The sequence below is a fragment of the Thamnophis elegans genome, chromosome Z (assembly GCF_009769535.1).
Source record: "Thamnophis elegans isolate rThaEle1 chromosome Z, rThaEle1.pri, whole genome shotgun sequence".
Classification (NCBI taxonomy): Eukaryota; Metazoa; Chordata; class Lepidosauria; order Squamata; family Colubridae; genus Thamnophis; species Thamnophis elegans.
Window position 1 is genome coordinate 84025933 of NC_045558.1, and position 16314 is coordinate 84042246.

General features: G+C 41.1%; 1 protein-coding gene across 1 annotated transcript in view; it reads right to left on the bottom strand.

The window, feature by feature from the left end:
- Positions 1 to 6994: 6994 nt before the first annotated feature.
- The window catches only part of TECRL (trans-2,3-enoyl-CoA reductase like), a 57701-nt gene continuing 48381 nt past the window's right edge, over positions 6995 to 16314 (bottom strand). The window contains exons 11-12 of the mRNA XM_032238099.1: positions 7874 to 7919; positions 6995 to 7119 (exon numbers count right to left, since the gene is read on the bottom strand). Coding sequence (XP_032093990.1) covers positions 6995 to 7119; positions 7874 to 7919 — 171 coding nt within the window. The remainder of the gene's footprint in view (positions 7120 to 7873; positions 7920 to 16314) is intronic.

The following is a 16314-nucleotide window of genomic DNA, read 5'->3' on the forward strand; positions in this document are numbered from 1 at the left end:
ACAAAAAATGCAACTTTTCCATTACTCTTTGGCTTATACAAACTTTCCCATTTATGTAACATTTGGTGTTTCTTTCAGTGGATTGTATCTGAGACATAGTCATGCAGGAATATCTGACTGTAACATCACTTGAGTTTTTGGTTGGGCCACGTATCATGGTCTAGCCATTCCCTCTATCTTATTAATCACTCAATAAATGGGAAATATTAATATCTTAGTCTCAGGAGAAGAGGGAAAGAAAGAGATACACATATTGACATACTGATATGTTACAAACAAGGAAAAATGATAGATAATTTATAATACAGTAACATACTATATAAATTACAATGATTAATATAAACTAAACATGGGGAGGGAAGAATTATATAAAAAAGAAAACATTCCTAAGATATCAATATAAAATTAATTTTACTCCTTAAAACTTTTTAGCATCATTCCTTATAACTGATTAAATTTAGACAAAATAAAATTTATAAGTATAAGTGTAATCTTTATTGTCATTGTATTTAAATACAATGAAATTTCCTCCATCTTCTCATTTTTAGAATATGAAATTATATTCAATATATATTTTGAACCATAAGTTATACCTTAAGCCATATATTCTGATCCTTAAGCCATACCTTAATATCAGGAGTATAAACTTATTTCCATAATCAGAGCTGCAGAAAAAACAATTACTGCCAACCTGCCTTCCATTGAGGACCTGTATACTACACGAGGGCCGTGAAAATATTTACAGAATCCTCACATCTTGGACATAAATTGTTTCAACTTCTACCTCAAAACGACACTATAGAGCACTGCACACCAAGACAACTAGACACAAGAACAGTTTTTTCCACGAATGCCATCACTCTGCTAAACAAATAATTCCCTCAATACTGTCAAACCATTCACTAAGGCTGCATTATTATTACTACTAGCCCTCTCATCGTTCCTATCACCCATCTCCTTCTATTTATGACTGCAGGACTGTAACTTTATTGCTGGTATCCTTATGTTTTATATTAATATTGTTTCCTGATTGTTTATTTGTACCCTATGACAATTAATTAAGTGTTGTACCTTATGATTCTTGACGAATGTATCTTTTCATGTCGTTTTATGTACACTGAGAGCATATGCACCAAAGACAAATGCCTTGTGTCCAATCACACTTAGCCAATAAAGAATTCTATTCTATTCTATTCTATTCTATTCTATTCTATGTAAAATAATTCTTTTGAAAAGCGCCAGGATTCTTCATAAAACATCAAAATCCATATTTCAAACATATAATTCAGCATCAAATTTATACTTCAATTATTGTATTTTTTCTCAGCGCTACATTAACATAAATTGCAATTTGAAACTGAAAATTAGCCAGATTTACAATTCATGATATTAGGCAATTGATCGCACATACACGATGGAAGTACCAAATAAGTCAAAGTGCTAATAAAGTGCCACTTTGGCTATCACCTCATGAAGCACTAGAGATGATATTGGAATGTAATGTTTTCAAATAAAATGATTTTCACATTTTATGAAGATGCCTAGAGCTTTTCAAATACAAATAGTTTATACATTGTGAGTTATCGATATTTGAAAAGTCTAAATGTTATTGCTATTGTTATATCTTGTATATTGTAGAATGTCAGGTACTCCTAAAGCATCTGGACAATATTGTTTAAATTGTAAATATTATTGCCAAGCAGATGCTGCTGTTGGGTGATTGTCAGAATTTCTTAAAAAAATCATTATCAATCTTTGATAAGCCACATGGTTTAAATTCCTTGCCAGGTCTTTGACTAAAACTTTTTCCCTGTTACTTTCAAATTTAGATTATTAGATTATTCAACGGTGTTCATTTATCATGTGATTCCAGTGAAAATTTAATTGTTTACAAATTCATCAGCTTTCAAAGTTGGAAGAGACAGTACATATTTATTATAAATTATGCTTAAATTTGCAGTTTTCAGTCTAAATCACAAGTCTAAGTCTCTCTTTGGACCATTATTAACATCTGAAAATTCCAGGACTCTTCCTAATACTGAATGATTTCTCTTTGCATCTCCATGCATTCTCAGCAATTTTCTCCAAAATTACTCTTCAAAGAGATCAGTTCTATTTTATTCAGACTTTCTCAGAATTCAGTTTTCATAGCCATCTGTTACAGCTGGGCAAACCAGGACCTTACCAACGTGTATATTTGTTATCACTGTGATATCTCTTTCTTTAAATATTGCTTCTGGATCTGCCATAATTTTTCAATTTTTCTTCCAAATGGACGAATTCTTCTCCACTTATTTTTTTGGGTTTGATATTATTGCCTGATGACTTCTTATCATTATCATCATAATCAAACAGCTGTCTAACTTTTGCAGTATTGTTTCACTTTCATTTTCATCCAGGTAATATAAATAGCAAACATCCATGGTTATTACTTTAAAAATTTTTTTTCAAAAAATTGGGATTGTTACCATAGGGTAGCTGGGGAAAATAGTTCTGTGAAGAAGGATAAGTGCAACTGAGTAGATATTTGGGATGTGATCAATTGCTACTGTTCCTCCTTTATTTATTTCAAAACTGTTCCTCAAACAAAATACAATTCAGATAATACTACACACTTAAAATAAGGCAGGCTTTCAGTTTACTTTGGTTCCAGATTGTGTTTGTATAGAGAGTTATTATGTTAAAGACAAATATTTTAATTGAACCACAATTCAACATTTCAAGGAGAAAACATTTCCAAGAAATTAATCACCACCATTAAATGTTGGAAGACTATTTCTAATATGTACTATAGTCATTTGTGTTCATATAGTGACACCCAGTGGTGTAACATTATGTTTAGTTGAAACCATATTCTGCTTTTTTTCATTTTTTCTCTAAAAAAGATCATCAATATTATACAAAAACTAAATATATGCAAGTTTCCTTTAGATTGGTCAGGGATTAGCTTCATATTGTTATCAATTACAATGTAGTTCTGGGATTGTGTACTCTGAATAAGGTTTATTTATTCTATCTATCTATTTATCTATCATCTATCTATCTATCTATCTATCTATCTATCTATCTATCTATCTATCTATCTATCTATCGTATATAGCTGTCAATCTCACATGTATTATGAGCAGAGTACCAAATTAAAAACACAATTAAATAACTAAAATAATTTTAAAAACATTAAATAACAATAAAAAACATAAATTACATATACACAAGTCAAGGTATACAGTATGTATGTGTGAATGTGTATGTGTCATTGTCACTTATTAAAATGTTAAATATTTTACAATCTGCAAGACACTACAAGTATACCTGTATACTAATTGTATTAGAAAAAAAACAATAAAGGAAAATAATTTCAGTAGAAAGTGAAAATGTTTGGTTCATGTCAAAGAAACCTCTCTAGGAAAATGTTTCATATTTGGGCCAATGCAAGTTCTTTCTACTATTTCCACAGCCCTCAGGCCAAATGAGAGAGACTGGCACCTGAGGAGAAATTGAAACCAATAGGAGATACAGTATATAACCAGGAAAGATATATTCTTTCCTGTATCTAGGGTTTGGGTCACATGCAGAGGTGGGCTTCAGCTGGTTCGGATCAGTTCGGGTAAACTAGTTATTAAATTTTTGCGCAGTTTGAAGAACTGGCAAATTGCACCACCGGCTAGCCCATCCCATTCCATCCTACTTATCTTGCCTTGCCCAATTCTAGACCAAAATGTCTACTCTCCAAGAATATTGAATAGCTCTTTTAGCAAAAACTAGGATTTTTGATTTATCAGAATTGACGATCAGGTTATTTTGTCTGCACTATTTTAATGTTGCTGTGTGTGTTTGCTCTGGGTGTATGTCTAAGGTCGAGAAGGAGGAGATGATTTGTCAAACTTTTCCCACCTCATTTTGCGGCTTGGAAGGCAGCCTGTGGCCTGGCTCTTTAAGGTCCTTTGATGCTGCCCTACTGTCCAGCCCTGTGCAAAGGCAGCCAAGCCGAAGGAAAAGGGCTCAACTCTCGGTACAGACAGACAATAAAGAGGCATTGTCAGGGAAGAAGCAGGGAGAGTGAGTAAAGAGACTGTGAAGGAGGTTAATGGGATGGAGGAAGTGAGGCAGTGGGGAGGGAAGTGTCCCTTTAGAAAGGCAAGGGATGGGCGTACGGACTGAACACTGTGGCTTGTTTTGTAGGATCTGGAGCTTAGCAGGATCTTCTGTTTTAGAAAGCAGAATCGGTTGCCCTAAAGCGAACTTTTCTTTGAAGCCTGGATGGCCAAGTACTACTTCATCTGTCCAGTTGTCCTTTATATTCCCTGCTGCTCCCGCTGCCCATCACCTTTTGCTGGTCCAAGCTAAGAAATTTGAGTTTATGTCATGAACCACACTGCTGCTTTCCGTCCTTTTCCCCCTGCCTGTTAAATTTCTCATCCTCTCCCAGGTTTTAGACCTGATTTAGCAAGGCAAAGCAGACATGCTGGGTGGGGAGGGAAGACCTGGTTTTCTGGGCTCAGGATTGGATCTTGGCCACCGCATTGGCGGTTTCATTAAAAGTCTTTTTAAAAAAGTGTGCCCCCCTCTCTTCACATGGGATTGCCAGGCAGCGGGGAGGGAGATGGAGAAGGGGGCAGAAAGGGAAGTGCTTCTGGGATGAGGAGAGCTGGGAAGGGAAAAGGCAGTGAAACTTGCAAGCGATACTTCAGCCTGCCGATTGGCCTCTTTATTCCCCCTCACTCCCAAAGCAGCCATGTAGCAGCACACAAGGCCGCAGAGGCTTTATAGTGATTGAAGGGCCTTCTCACCAGAAGCACCACCCTCATTCAGATTCCCCATCTCCCTCTGGTGGTCCTTGGCCAAGCGTGGCTGACCCACCAACCAAGGAGAGAAATGGACTGGCTTCAGCGATACCACCACCACCTATGGCCAAAATCTTTCAAGTCTTGAAATGTTTCTCGAAAGTCACCACAAAGTGATGAGTAAAGTAGGCTCCTTTTCCTACATTCTCATTAGGGGTAGCTCTCGGTTTATGGCCACAACTGAGCCAAAATTTCTATTGCTAAGCAAGATTTAAGTAGGTTTTGCTCTGTTTTTCTTGCCACCATTAAGTGATATTCTGTAGTGGTAAATAAATGGAGATTGTATTTTGTTGAGGCCTTTGTGATGAACGGCCAAAAGGCGGGGCCAGGCATGGTGAGTGATATCGAGTTGGCCATGCCCATGCAGTCACATGACTACCCAGTCTCATCTACTCAGCCGTTCATTAGGACAGAGAACCTGTTGTTAAATCATTTGAATCCCACCACTGATCAAAGGGATGCTAGATTGTTTAAAGGATAGGAGTATCTGCTTCTTAAATTTGCTTTACTTACAGTTCTCTTTCATGTGAAATGCTCCTCAATTCTTGGCTGTTTTGCAGAGTTCAAACGAGGAAGATATCCCGGGTTAACACCATGGTGTTTCTTTCTTTTCCCCATAACTAACAATTCAAATCAAAATCCGTTATCTGTGTATTTGTCTTCACTATTATTTCATCCAAACAGAGTTAGTTAAGTAAAAATAAATTCAGTAAAAGACTAAAAAGCTAATTATATAATAAAATAATAAAACTGAGTGGAGCTGCTATAAATGTGTGTTGCTGGGCTGACAGCTCATGCTCCTCCTGAATTAAGCGGAAAGTCTTTTGTATCATCATGTTCCTGGAGTATACAGCTTGATAGTGCTTTACAGCACTCTTTGAATAGTTTACAGTATCAGCGTGCTGACCCAACAATCTGGGGCCTTGTTTTATTGACCTTGGAAGGATGGAAGGCAGTCAATCTTGAGCCCCATCAGGGTTGAACTCCAGACTGTGGGCAGAATTTGCCTACTATACCACATTCTAACTATTGAACCACCAGGACTCCTGGGTAGGGATGTGGCCCAGTTACAGATTACTATACAATCATATTAAGAAAGCTGAACCTATCTCCACTTTCTGAATTGGACTACTGTATGTATTGATATCCAATAAACTTTCAAAAGAAAACTGCTGTATATTTAGAAATGCTAATGCAAGGTGCTTCAAAAGTAACTCTTTTATTTAAAACAAAATTGATACAATTTCCAGAAAAGGTAGGAAAAGAATATGGTTTAATTTATTGACTTAATAGTTTCTGTTTCAAATTTACACTTAATTTATTAAGAAAAAATATCTATTATATATATTTTACATGCAAATTGACTGAATGAAGCATTATAACTTCATCAAATTCAAAATCGAAGCAATTTATATTCCATTATCTAATCCTTCCTCATTACTGCAAACAATTTCCTCATATTTCTGGTGCTCATTAAACAAAACATAATTTTTAAGACATGAAAAATAGCATTTTCTGATCTTAATCTCATTCTCACTCTTTAAACCTATCATAGCAATAGTTATGTATTAAATCTACAATTATTGGAAGTAAGTTACAGCAAGTTAAGGGCGCTTTCTCCCATGTTTGCGTTAGATTAATTGTTGCTATTGATTTTCTTAACTAATTTTTAAAAGTAGTTATGGAAATAAAGCCAAAAAAAGGTACCTCTAAGGCTTAGACAGCCAGATAGAAATAGCTTTATAAGATGTCAGACCAAATATCAGTGGGTGGAACTTGAAACAGGTGCTTTACTTTTATGAATCATGGAAGAAATCAGTCCTTGAAGGTTAATTGTGAAGCAAAGCAACTTTTCATTTTTAAACCATGGACCAGATTGCTCATCTAGTTTGTACATGCAAAGAAGCAATTTTGAGAAGATACAGCTGGTTGAAGCATACTGTCCTTGTCTGCATCACCTCTTGATTAGTCTTTCAAATATCTAATTTTATATATCTAAAAAGTCTTTCATATATCTAAATTGTCTTGGCCTTGGTATACATTTGAATGAATGAATCAATGTTCTACTATGTTTCCCTTGAAGAACAGAATGAATTGTATATACACTACTTTCAACTGACCAGGATAGTACAAACCACTTTCATGTACATTCATAATATAAGAGGAATCATAGCTTTTCTCCACCTGTGTGTAATAGATTTCTTCAGATACAGTTGGTGCTTCTTTCGAGCCCATTGTACCATCTGGATTGACATTAGTAATGCAAAAACACCAACTAAGGAAAAAGAAGGAAATTGCTGGTCAACTGGGGAATTGTCAGAAAATATATTTTCTCTTGCCTACCCTCACCATCCATACAAAGTTATTTTAGAATTGGGGAAGATTTTTACTGCATTACAGCTTAAATGAAGGGGCAAGATCCTAGATGGAATTCATGCATTTTTGGAAGTTGTCTGATGATATTTTATTTTTAGTAGCTTCCATGTTTACTGAACATTATTTAAAAATAATGCTTCCTTAAATTCCCTGATTTCAAAGGGAAAACCTTATTATTGAAATCTTCCTCACTGCTGGATATATAATTTAATTTACATACATACATACATACATACATACATACATACATACATACATACATATATGGAGGTAAATTAAATTAAATAGTGCACACACTGGAAACAACTAGTCTTTAATATCATATTTTATAAGTTATGTTCTTGGTTTTCCTAAATCAAAGTTCAACTTTCGAGGGCTACTTTATTTTCTGGTAAGTGAGCGTTTGTAATAACAATCATAGCAACTTTTTTGGGGGGGAGGGGGAGCAGCCATTTGCATTTGCATCACGTGCTCCCAAAATTGCAAGTGTGCCTTTGTCTAAAAAGGCTAACTCTAAAAAAGTAATGTTGTTGAATTAAGAAAATAATAGAAATAAATCCTAAACTGATTCTTATTCTGCTTAGTTCCAAGGAAGATGAAAAGAGTCTGTTGTTACATAGTTCTTAATTGATATAAATTATATGTATTCTTACCTGGCAGAGTTTGTGTCATCACTGTAAAACACAACCAAGACCCAATCTATTATAGGAATAAAAGAAAAAACCTTCACCAGATGGCAATAAAAGTACCTTCTTTTTTTTCTTTTTTTTGGCTGAATTGTTGGGCTCACATTAGGCTTCAGTGGAAGCTGTTCCATTTCCCAGGCACCATCTAAGGCAGTGATACCAAACCTTTTCAGCTCAAAAGTTTGAAAAATACCTAACATGACTCCACAGACATACGTATCACACTCACCCACAGAAGAAAGTAAAACAATTCTCCCTCTCACATCTATACCATCCTGAAAGGAGGCACTTAGTAGCAGCACCAAGGCTGAATCTAACATAAAGGCTTTGATTTATCAAAAAGACTTTAAACTAAATCTGGGAGGGTGACCAATCCATTATGACCACCAATCACTTCTGTTCAATTTGTTTTAAGAACCTGCCGATCAAGTTGTGACATCTGCTCTGGGGAGTAATGTCTCATGGGAATCAATGATGCTTGAATGCCATTCCTCCCACCCTGCAGCCCACTCTACCACCACCCTATTCTTTGTCAAGTTGGGAGCAAAGCAGAACATGCTGACCCCTTCAGAAGAAGGGTAGACCTGAAATAACAATAAACATACAAATACATTATTACTTACAACCCAATTACTGCTACATTCCTTATTGGGGCAATTGAGGGTACCAAGTTTTGAAACTTCTTAACTAATTTTATTGCCCTGACATCTGGTGCAGCCACCCACTCAGCGTCTGATGATAGTTAGCCTTTGTATTGTACTAAGTACTGTAATTTTCCCTTATGATATCTGGAATCGAGAATCCTTTTGGTCTCATAGTGTCCTCTCCCTTAACTAGGATGGGAGGAGGAGATGGTTCTTTGACTGGCCTAAAGCCAGATCCTCGAAAGGGTTTTAAAAGACTGCAGTGAAATACCAGATGAACTCGCCTCCTTGGCAACTTCAACTCTGGATTCACGATCTGGACAATTTGGAAAGGCCCTATGTATTTGAGACCTAACTTTTTACAAGGCTGTCTCAGGTTTAGATACTTGGTGGACAAATGCACTTTATCCCCCACTCTTCCTTTTGGTGGTAGTCCTTTTCCAATCTGCTTGTCTTTTTTTTGGCTTTCCCTACCTTTATTTAGCACCTCATACATGGCAGACAATATGGCTTTTATAGTATTTATTCAGTCAGCTCCCACAGGAAGCTCGGAGGCCAGAGCTTCCTGTGGGAGCTTTGGCATGAATACAGACTCAGTCCCTATGGCCACTTTGAAAGGAATAAAACCTGTGCTTCTGTACACAGAGTTGCTATATGCCACTTCTGCAAAAGGCAGGTGCTCAGCCCAATTAATCTGCTGATAATTTACATAACAGTGCAGGTAGTGGTCTCCTAATGAGTTGGCACATTCATACCATCCATTTGGTATTTGGAGGTAAATCCCTGGGAGTGTTGTAATATGGCTCCTTGTGTAGGTGTGTGTCCTCCATGGCCTAGTTCATTAAGGCCTGCAGAGCCACGCTGAATCACACAGGAGACAACTGGCTCCGAGAAAGCCATAACAACCTGATAGTGAATAACATAACATTCTGAGATGTGCTCTACCATTGACGTCCAGGATTTGACCATATATAGAGAGAACTTTCCTGAAGCAGTAGATTAGAAATTGTACTTTTACAGGCTGTTTTTTATCACATGCTATTGCTCCTCCTGCCTTTGTCCTGTCTCAATAAAAGGGGCTCTCAGGTTCCAATCTGGGTCGCTCCATCCCGAGAAAATTTGTCTCCTGTCTTTTCTCAAACATTGGCTTCATGGGCGAACAGCGGAAACCTCACATTTGGTGACCCCGACGTGATCTTCCTGTGTCACCAGCCTTTCACTCATCCCCGACTTGGCAAAGTCTCGCAACCAGGGCCTGCTGTTAGCGAACAGAGCACCCTCCCAATCGTGAGTATGGGCTCAGGTTTCTCGAAGGCTCAGACTGCATACCTGCACGAGCTTCGGGAAATCGTTAAATCGTCTGTTGCAATCTCTCAGGCGACAGGTCATCCGCTTCCCATTCCCCCGAAAAAACATTTCCTCTCTCTATTGGCTTACATCTATGAAAATTGTCCCATTTACCCAGAGAAGGGCTCTCTTAAAGTTTCCTTATGGCTTCAATTGGGTGTTTATTTTCATAAGGAACCTCGAGCCCCGCCAGAAGTTCTCACTACTTGGAGGCTTCTTGTAAGATGCCTTCAAATTCATGAGGAAGGTATGCGGGGGGCTGCTTTTAAGCCCTCGGAATTATCTCCTCCGCGCTATGAGGAGATTGCCTCTCCTGCTTGCCAGGCGATGGCCCTCCCCGAGGCCTCTCCAATTCCCCCGGCCCCTCCGGAAGAGAAGGTTTCTCCTCTCCCTTCCGCCCCTTCCCCCGCCCTGCAAGTGTGGCGTAGCGCTCTCCAAGACGCTCTGCGCGATGCTTACAATCAAGGGGACATGGAATTGGCAGAGGATTGTTTCCCTGTAACCTTTCAAACCAATGCGGCTGGGGTGGTTGTGCCTAATTATATCTCAATCCCCTATAGAGCTCTTAAATATCTTAAGCAAGCAGTTTCTGCCTATGGGGTGCAATCCCCGTATTGCAAAGGACTGTTCCGAAACCTTTTGACAGGGGATCCCTACGTGCTGGAGGATTGGAAACTTCTCCTCGGCATGCTTCTTACCCCCTCTCAGTATACTATTTGGGCCTCCGAATACCTTAAAGAGATTAACAAGGAAGTTGTCAGAGGTCTGCCCAACAATGTTACCGCTCCTCAGTTACAGGGAGGGGCTGGGTTTGAGACGGGGGCTCTGCAGGCTACGACCCCCCGGGAAGCCCTTGATATAGTGGGATGGGCAGCTGTTAAAGCCTTGGAAAAAGTGGATGATCCTATGGATGGCACCGCCCGGCGGTCCTTTGCAAAAACTATGCAGGGTCCTAGCGAACCCTACTCAGATTTCATTGATCGCCTGCAAAAGGCAGTGGTCCGTCAGATTGACAATGAGGACGCTCAGATTGAATTGGTGCGGAAATTGGCTTGGGAAAATGCTAATGCAGATTGTCAGAAAGTCCTGCAGCCTGTGGCAGCCAATCCCTCCTCCACTGTAGCTGATTCCCTGAGGGCTTGCAGGGTGGTGGGAACCCAAGTTTTTAAGGTGGAAAGCCTTGTGGCTGCTCTCCAGCAAACAACTGCTGGTAAAACTGGAAATTGTTATAACTGCGGGAAGCCAGGTCATTTCTGGACTCAGTGCAAAGCCCCATGGCAAAACTCTATTAATCCTCCCCCTCGTCAGCCTGGGGCCAAGCCTCGCACTGTTTGCCCGCGATGCAAAAAAGGTTTTCACTGGGCTAATCAGTGCCGCTCTAATCCTCCCCCTCCTCCCCCTCCTCCTTCAGAGCAGGGAAACTAGAGCAGGGGCCTTCAGCCAGCCCTGCCCCAAAGGCTGAGTCAGTCAAGCTGCCGATTCAATTTCTTCTATATGCAGCAGAGACTATCACCGCTCCTCTTCCTACTAACAATTATTTTCTGCCTTTGCAACCGGACCGTCCCCTGCCTCCGTTTCCTCTTTTAGTTTTTCCACTCCAGGACTTTGTTTCCCGAGGTGTCTTGACATCCCCATTTCTGAGGGATGCTGAGGATCTTTCCTCCTTAGGATTTATTTTCTCTTGCAACATTCCTCTTACGGTGACGGCAGGTGACCCGGTCGCTACTGCCGTTCCATTGTCGCCTGCTGTTTATTCTGCTTCTTCTCCTATGCCTGTTTCATCCTTCGCACCTTTTGCTCTTGCCTTGGAGCAGTCTGTACAAGCAACCCGCCCAATGGCTTCTTTCAATCTTAACGGCCGCTCTTTTGCTGGGTTGCTTGACACTGGGGCGGATGTCACAGTGATTCGTACTGATGAGTGGCCCCCGGACTGGGAGACAGACGCTTCCCCCTCAGTTCGTGGGGTGGGCGGTTCCCAGTCTGCAAGAGTCAGTCGTCACTGGCTTTCTGTTTCCTCTCCTAAGCTTTCTACTACTGTCTTCATCAAACCTATTGTTCTACCACTTCATGTCAACTTATGGGGACGGGACCTTTTGTCTCGGTTGACTACCACACTAACTATTGAATGATTCCTCCCCCTATCCGCCTCACTTTGACCACCACGATTCCAGTATGGGTTGATCAATGGCCCATGCCTGAGCACAAATCTTCAGCATTAAAAATGCTAGTCCAGGAGCAATTAGACAAAGGCCACCTGGAAATCTCTTTTAGCCCTTACAACACTCTGGTGTTTGTGCTACAAAAGAAAACTGGAAAGTGGCGCCTCCTCCAAGATCTAAGGGCCATTAACAAAATTATTCAGCCCATGGGCCCATTGCAATGTGGCCTCCCGAATCCCAATCTTATCCCTCTGGACTATGATCTGATAGTACTTGATTTAAAGGACTGCTTTTTCTCCATTCCCCTGCATGCAGAGGACCGGCAACTTTTTGCTTTCACTCTTTTAGAATACAATAATGCATATCCTAATCGCAGGTTCCAGTGGAAAGTCTTGCCACAAGGCATGTTGAATGGCCCTACCATGTGCCAATATTTCGTGCACCAGATTTTACAACCATTCAGGGCACTTTATCCTCATTTCAGATTGTTCCATTACATGGATGACATTTTAGTGGCAGCCCTTGGGCCCAGGGGGACAGTCTTGAAGGAATTCCCAGTTCTCAGAGATCTGCTAACACAAGCTGGTTTGCATATTTCTCCTGAAAAAATACAAATGTTTCCTCCTTTTTCGTACTTGGGTCATAAGCTGTCATGCTCTTTCTCCACTCCTGTTCTTCCTCACTTAACCCTCCTCCGACGAACCACGCTAGTGCAGTTACAACAATATCTTGGCTCTGTTAATTGGGCGCGCCCCTACATGGGCCTTTCAACTGCTCAATTGACCCCCCTGTTCTCGGCTCTTAGCGCAGGCAAGCACCCTGCCGATCCCATAGCGCTTAACGATGCACAAATGCAATCGTTGCAAACAGTCCAACAGGCTCTAGGGATGGTTTGGGTGGACCGATGTGCGACAAGCGCTCCCTTGTGCATAGTGATACTCAATACACCATCCCTCCCCACTGGTGCGATCATTCAAAAACCGCAAGATCGCACTTTAATTCTGGAATGGTTACATTTGGCACATACTCCAAAAAATACAATTGTACAAAAAATAGAGCAAATTGCCCAGCTGGTTGTCAAGGGGCGACTTCGCACCAAAGCATTGATGGGCCTTGAACCAACCACTTTGTATGTTCCCATGCCGCTACATGCTTGGGGGCAGTACATGATCCACTCAGAGGGAGTGGCACCTGTATTTTAGCATGGATTAAACCCTCCTTTTTCTTGCTACCCCTCACTGCTAGACAACACCTGGGAATCTCCGTGTATGATGTTTGGAGAAGGAAGAGGGCCCTAGACAAGGGGGAGGGTTTTGGGGGGGTGCAGGTTGGGAATTGGAAAGATGATGAATGGCCCCCTGAACGCATTATTGCTTATTATGACCCCGCGACATGGGCAGAAGATGGGTCGTGGGGTTACCGAACCCCAATTTATATGCTTAATAGAATAATTAGGCTGCAAGCTGTGTTAGAATTAGCTGGTAATCGTATTGATAGGGCGCTTAACGCCATTGCCACAGCACAGGATAAGCTGCGCACTGCAGTTTATCAAAACCGCTTAGCTTTGGACTATCTACTTGCAAAAGAGGGAGGGGTGTGTGGGAAGTTTAACCTGACAAATTGCTGCCTACAGATTGATGAAACCGGCAAAGTGGTAGCTGATCTCACTGCTGACTTGAGAAGATTAGTGCACGTGCCCGTACAAACGTGGACAGGGATTATGGATGATGCGGGGTTCTTGGGGGGCATCTTCCGAAACTGGAAGCAAGCCGCCTTTATGGCAGGCAGCATCTTCCTAGGTCTCCTACTACTACCTTGTTTTATCCCTGTCATCCGAAGTATAATCCAGTCCACAGTGGAGGGCATGGTGCAGAAAAGGAGTATCAACATGGCATTAACAAGCCTTGATATGCAGCAACAAAAGGCACTGTTGACAACCCTGGTAGATGAAGAGGGAGAGTCTTTTTGACAAAAAGAAAATAAAAAAGTAGGAGATGTTGTAATATGGCTCCTTGTGTAGGTGTGTGTCCTCCATGGCCTAGTTCATTAAGGCCTGCAGAGCCACGCTGAATCACACAGGAGACAACTGGCTCCGAGAAAGCCATAACAACCTGATAGTGAATAACATAACATTCTGAGATGTGCTCTACCATTGACGTCCAGGATTTGACCATATATAGAGAGAACTTTCCTGAAGCAGTAGATTAGAAATTGTACTTTTACAGGCTGTTTTTTATCACATGCTATTGCTCCTCCTGCCTTTGTCCTGTCTCAATAAAAGGGGCTCTCAGGTTCCAATCTGGGTCGCTCCATCCCGAGAAAATTTGTCTCCTGTCTTTTCTCAAACATTGGCTTCATGGGCGAACAGCGGAAACCTCACATGGGAGGAGCCTATCAATTTTAAAACTTCCTGCCAAAATGTTGTGGTGAATTGCACCGCCTGTCTGAGATAATGTTTTGGGATCCTGTTTAGTCTGTAGATGTGTTGCACAAACATTTTGACTAGGACCTGGGCAGAAGGAATCTTTGGACAAACCATAAAGTGTGCTTGCTTTGAAAACAGATCAATGACAATCCAAATTACTGTGTTCCCAGCACTCTCAGTCCACACCATGATAAAATTCATGGATATCTCCTCTCATAGCTAACTGGGTTGGCTACTGACTGTAGCAAGCCTGGAGGCTTCCAGGTAGGTGTTTGATGGAGGCACACATATGATATTTGGCTTTTGTGTCCTTTTTCATCTTCAGCCATCAGAACTGTCTCTTCACCAGGTGATGGGTCTTCAGAAACTCAAAATGTCCAGTGGATTTTCCATCATGGCTCCTCTGCAGGACCAAAGCTCTCTGGCTGACTGTGATGTACACTTTACTCCTCTTCCATGCCAAGCCCTCCTTCATCAACAGGTCTTCTTTATGTCCTTGGAATTATTCATCCATTCCCAAAGCATCTTTTAGCAATTGCATCATTGAGTTCAGAGCCAACTTCCTCAGTGCCTCGCAAGTGCTGGGCTGCAAGCTGCCTGGATGAGATAATGGAGTTAACTACCTCCTCTTAGGTACTTCTGTATTGGGTCATATGAGATAGGGCATTGGCTAAGAAATTCTTCCCACCTAGCAAGTAGAGAAAGGTCAAATTGAAGTGATTAAAATACTGAGTCCCCTGGACCTGCTTAGGAGATAGCTTCTTTGTGGCCTTTAATGCCTCCAGGTTCTTGTGGTCTATCCACATGTTGAATGGAATCTTACTGCCCTCTAAGAACTGCCTCCAAGTGAGAAGAGCCCATCAGGCCATGTAAACTTTCTTCTCCCACTGCCCCTCAGTATCAGACAATTTGCGAGATGTGTAGGCAACTTTCCCTTTTCATTCCTCTGGAGTAAAACTGGCCCTTCTGCCATGTTACTGGCATCTGGTTGGATCATAAACGGCTCATCTGGGCTTGGGTGCTTCAAGACCATCTCAGCAGCAAAAAGCCATTTCAGCTTTTTGAAGGCTGCCTGGCATTTGATAGACCAAGTTAGTGGCTGACTCAGTTTGGGTTTCACTCCCCCTCCTGTCTTGAGCAAATTGGTGATGGATGGGTTTATCTGGGCAAATATGAGAATGACCTTCCAGTAAAAGTTCATGAATCCCAGGAAGCTGTGCTTTCTGGGTCAAAAGCCCTCCCAATCCAGGATAGCTGTCACCTTGGCCAGGTCCATCTCCACCCCACTCTTGGAGATGTGGTAGCACCGGTAGACTGGTTTTGGGGAAGTCACATTTAGATTGCTTTGCATGTAGTTGGGCCTTGCACAGCTTCTCAAGTATTTCTCTCATTAGCCTTATATGCTCTTCCATGGTCTCAGTATAAATAGGAATGTCATTCAGGTATACCAGCACCCCTTTGTACAGGTGTTCATGCAGGACCTCATTTATTCATTGTATGAATACTGCTGGCACCCCTTGGAGTCCAAATGGTATCATCCAAAATTGATAGCAACCTAGAAGGCAGTTGAATGCAGTTTTCCACTTATCCCGCTCTTTAATCCTCACTCAGTAATAGGCTTTTCTTAAGTCCATCTTAGTAAAGATCTTCCCCTTAGCTAGGTAGCCCAGCATGTCATTCATTGGTGGGGGGGGGGGGGGGGGGAGGAATACATATTATCCATGAATATGAATTTAATCCTCTGTAATCTATGCATAATCTGAGAGACCTGTCTTTCTTGTCTTTAAAATTACAGAGGCGGCCATCCTTGACTTTGCTGGCTGGATAAATCCC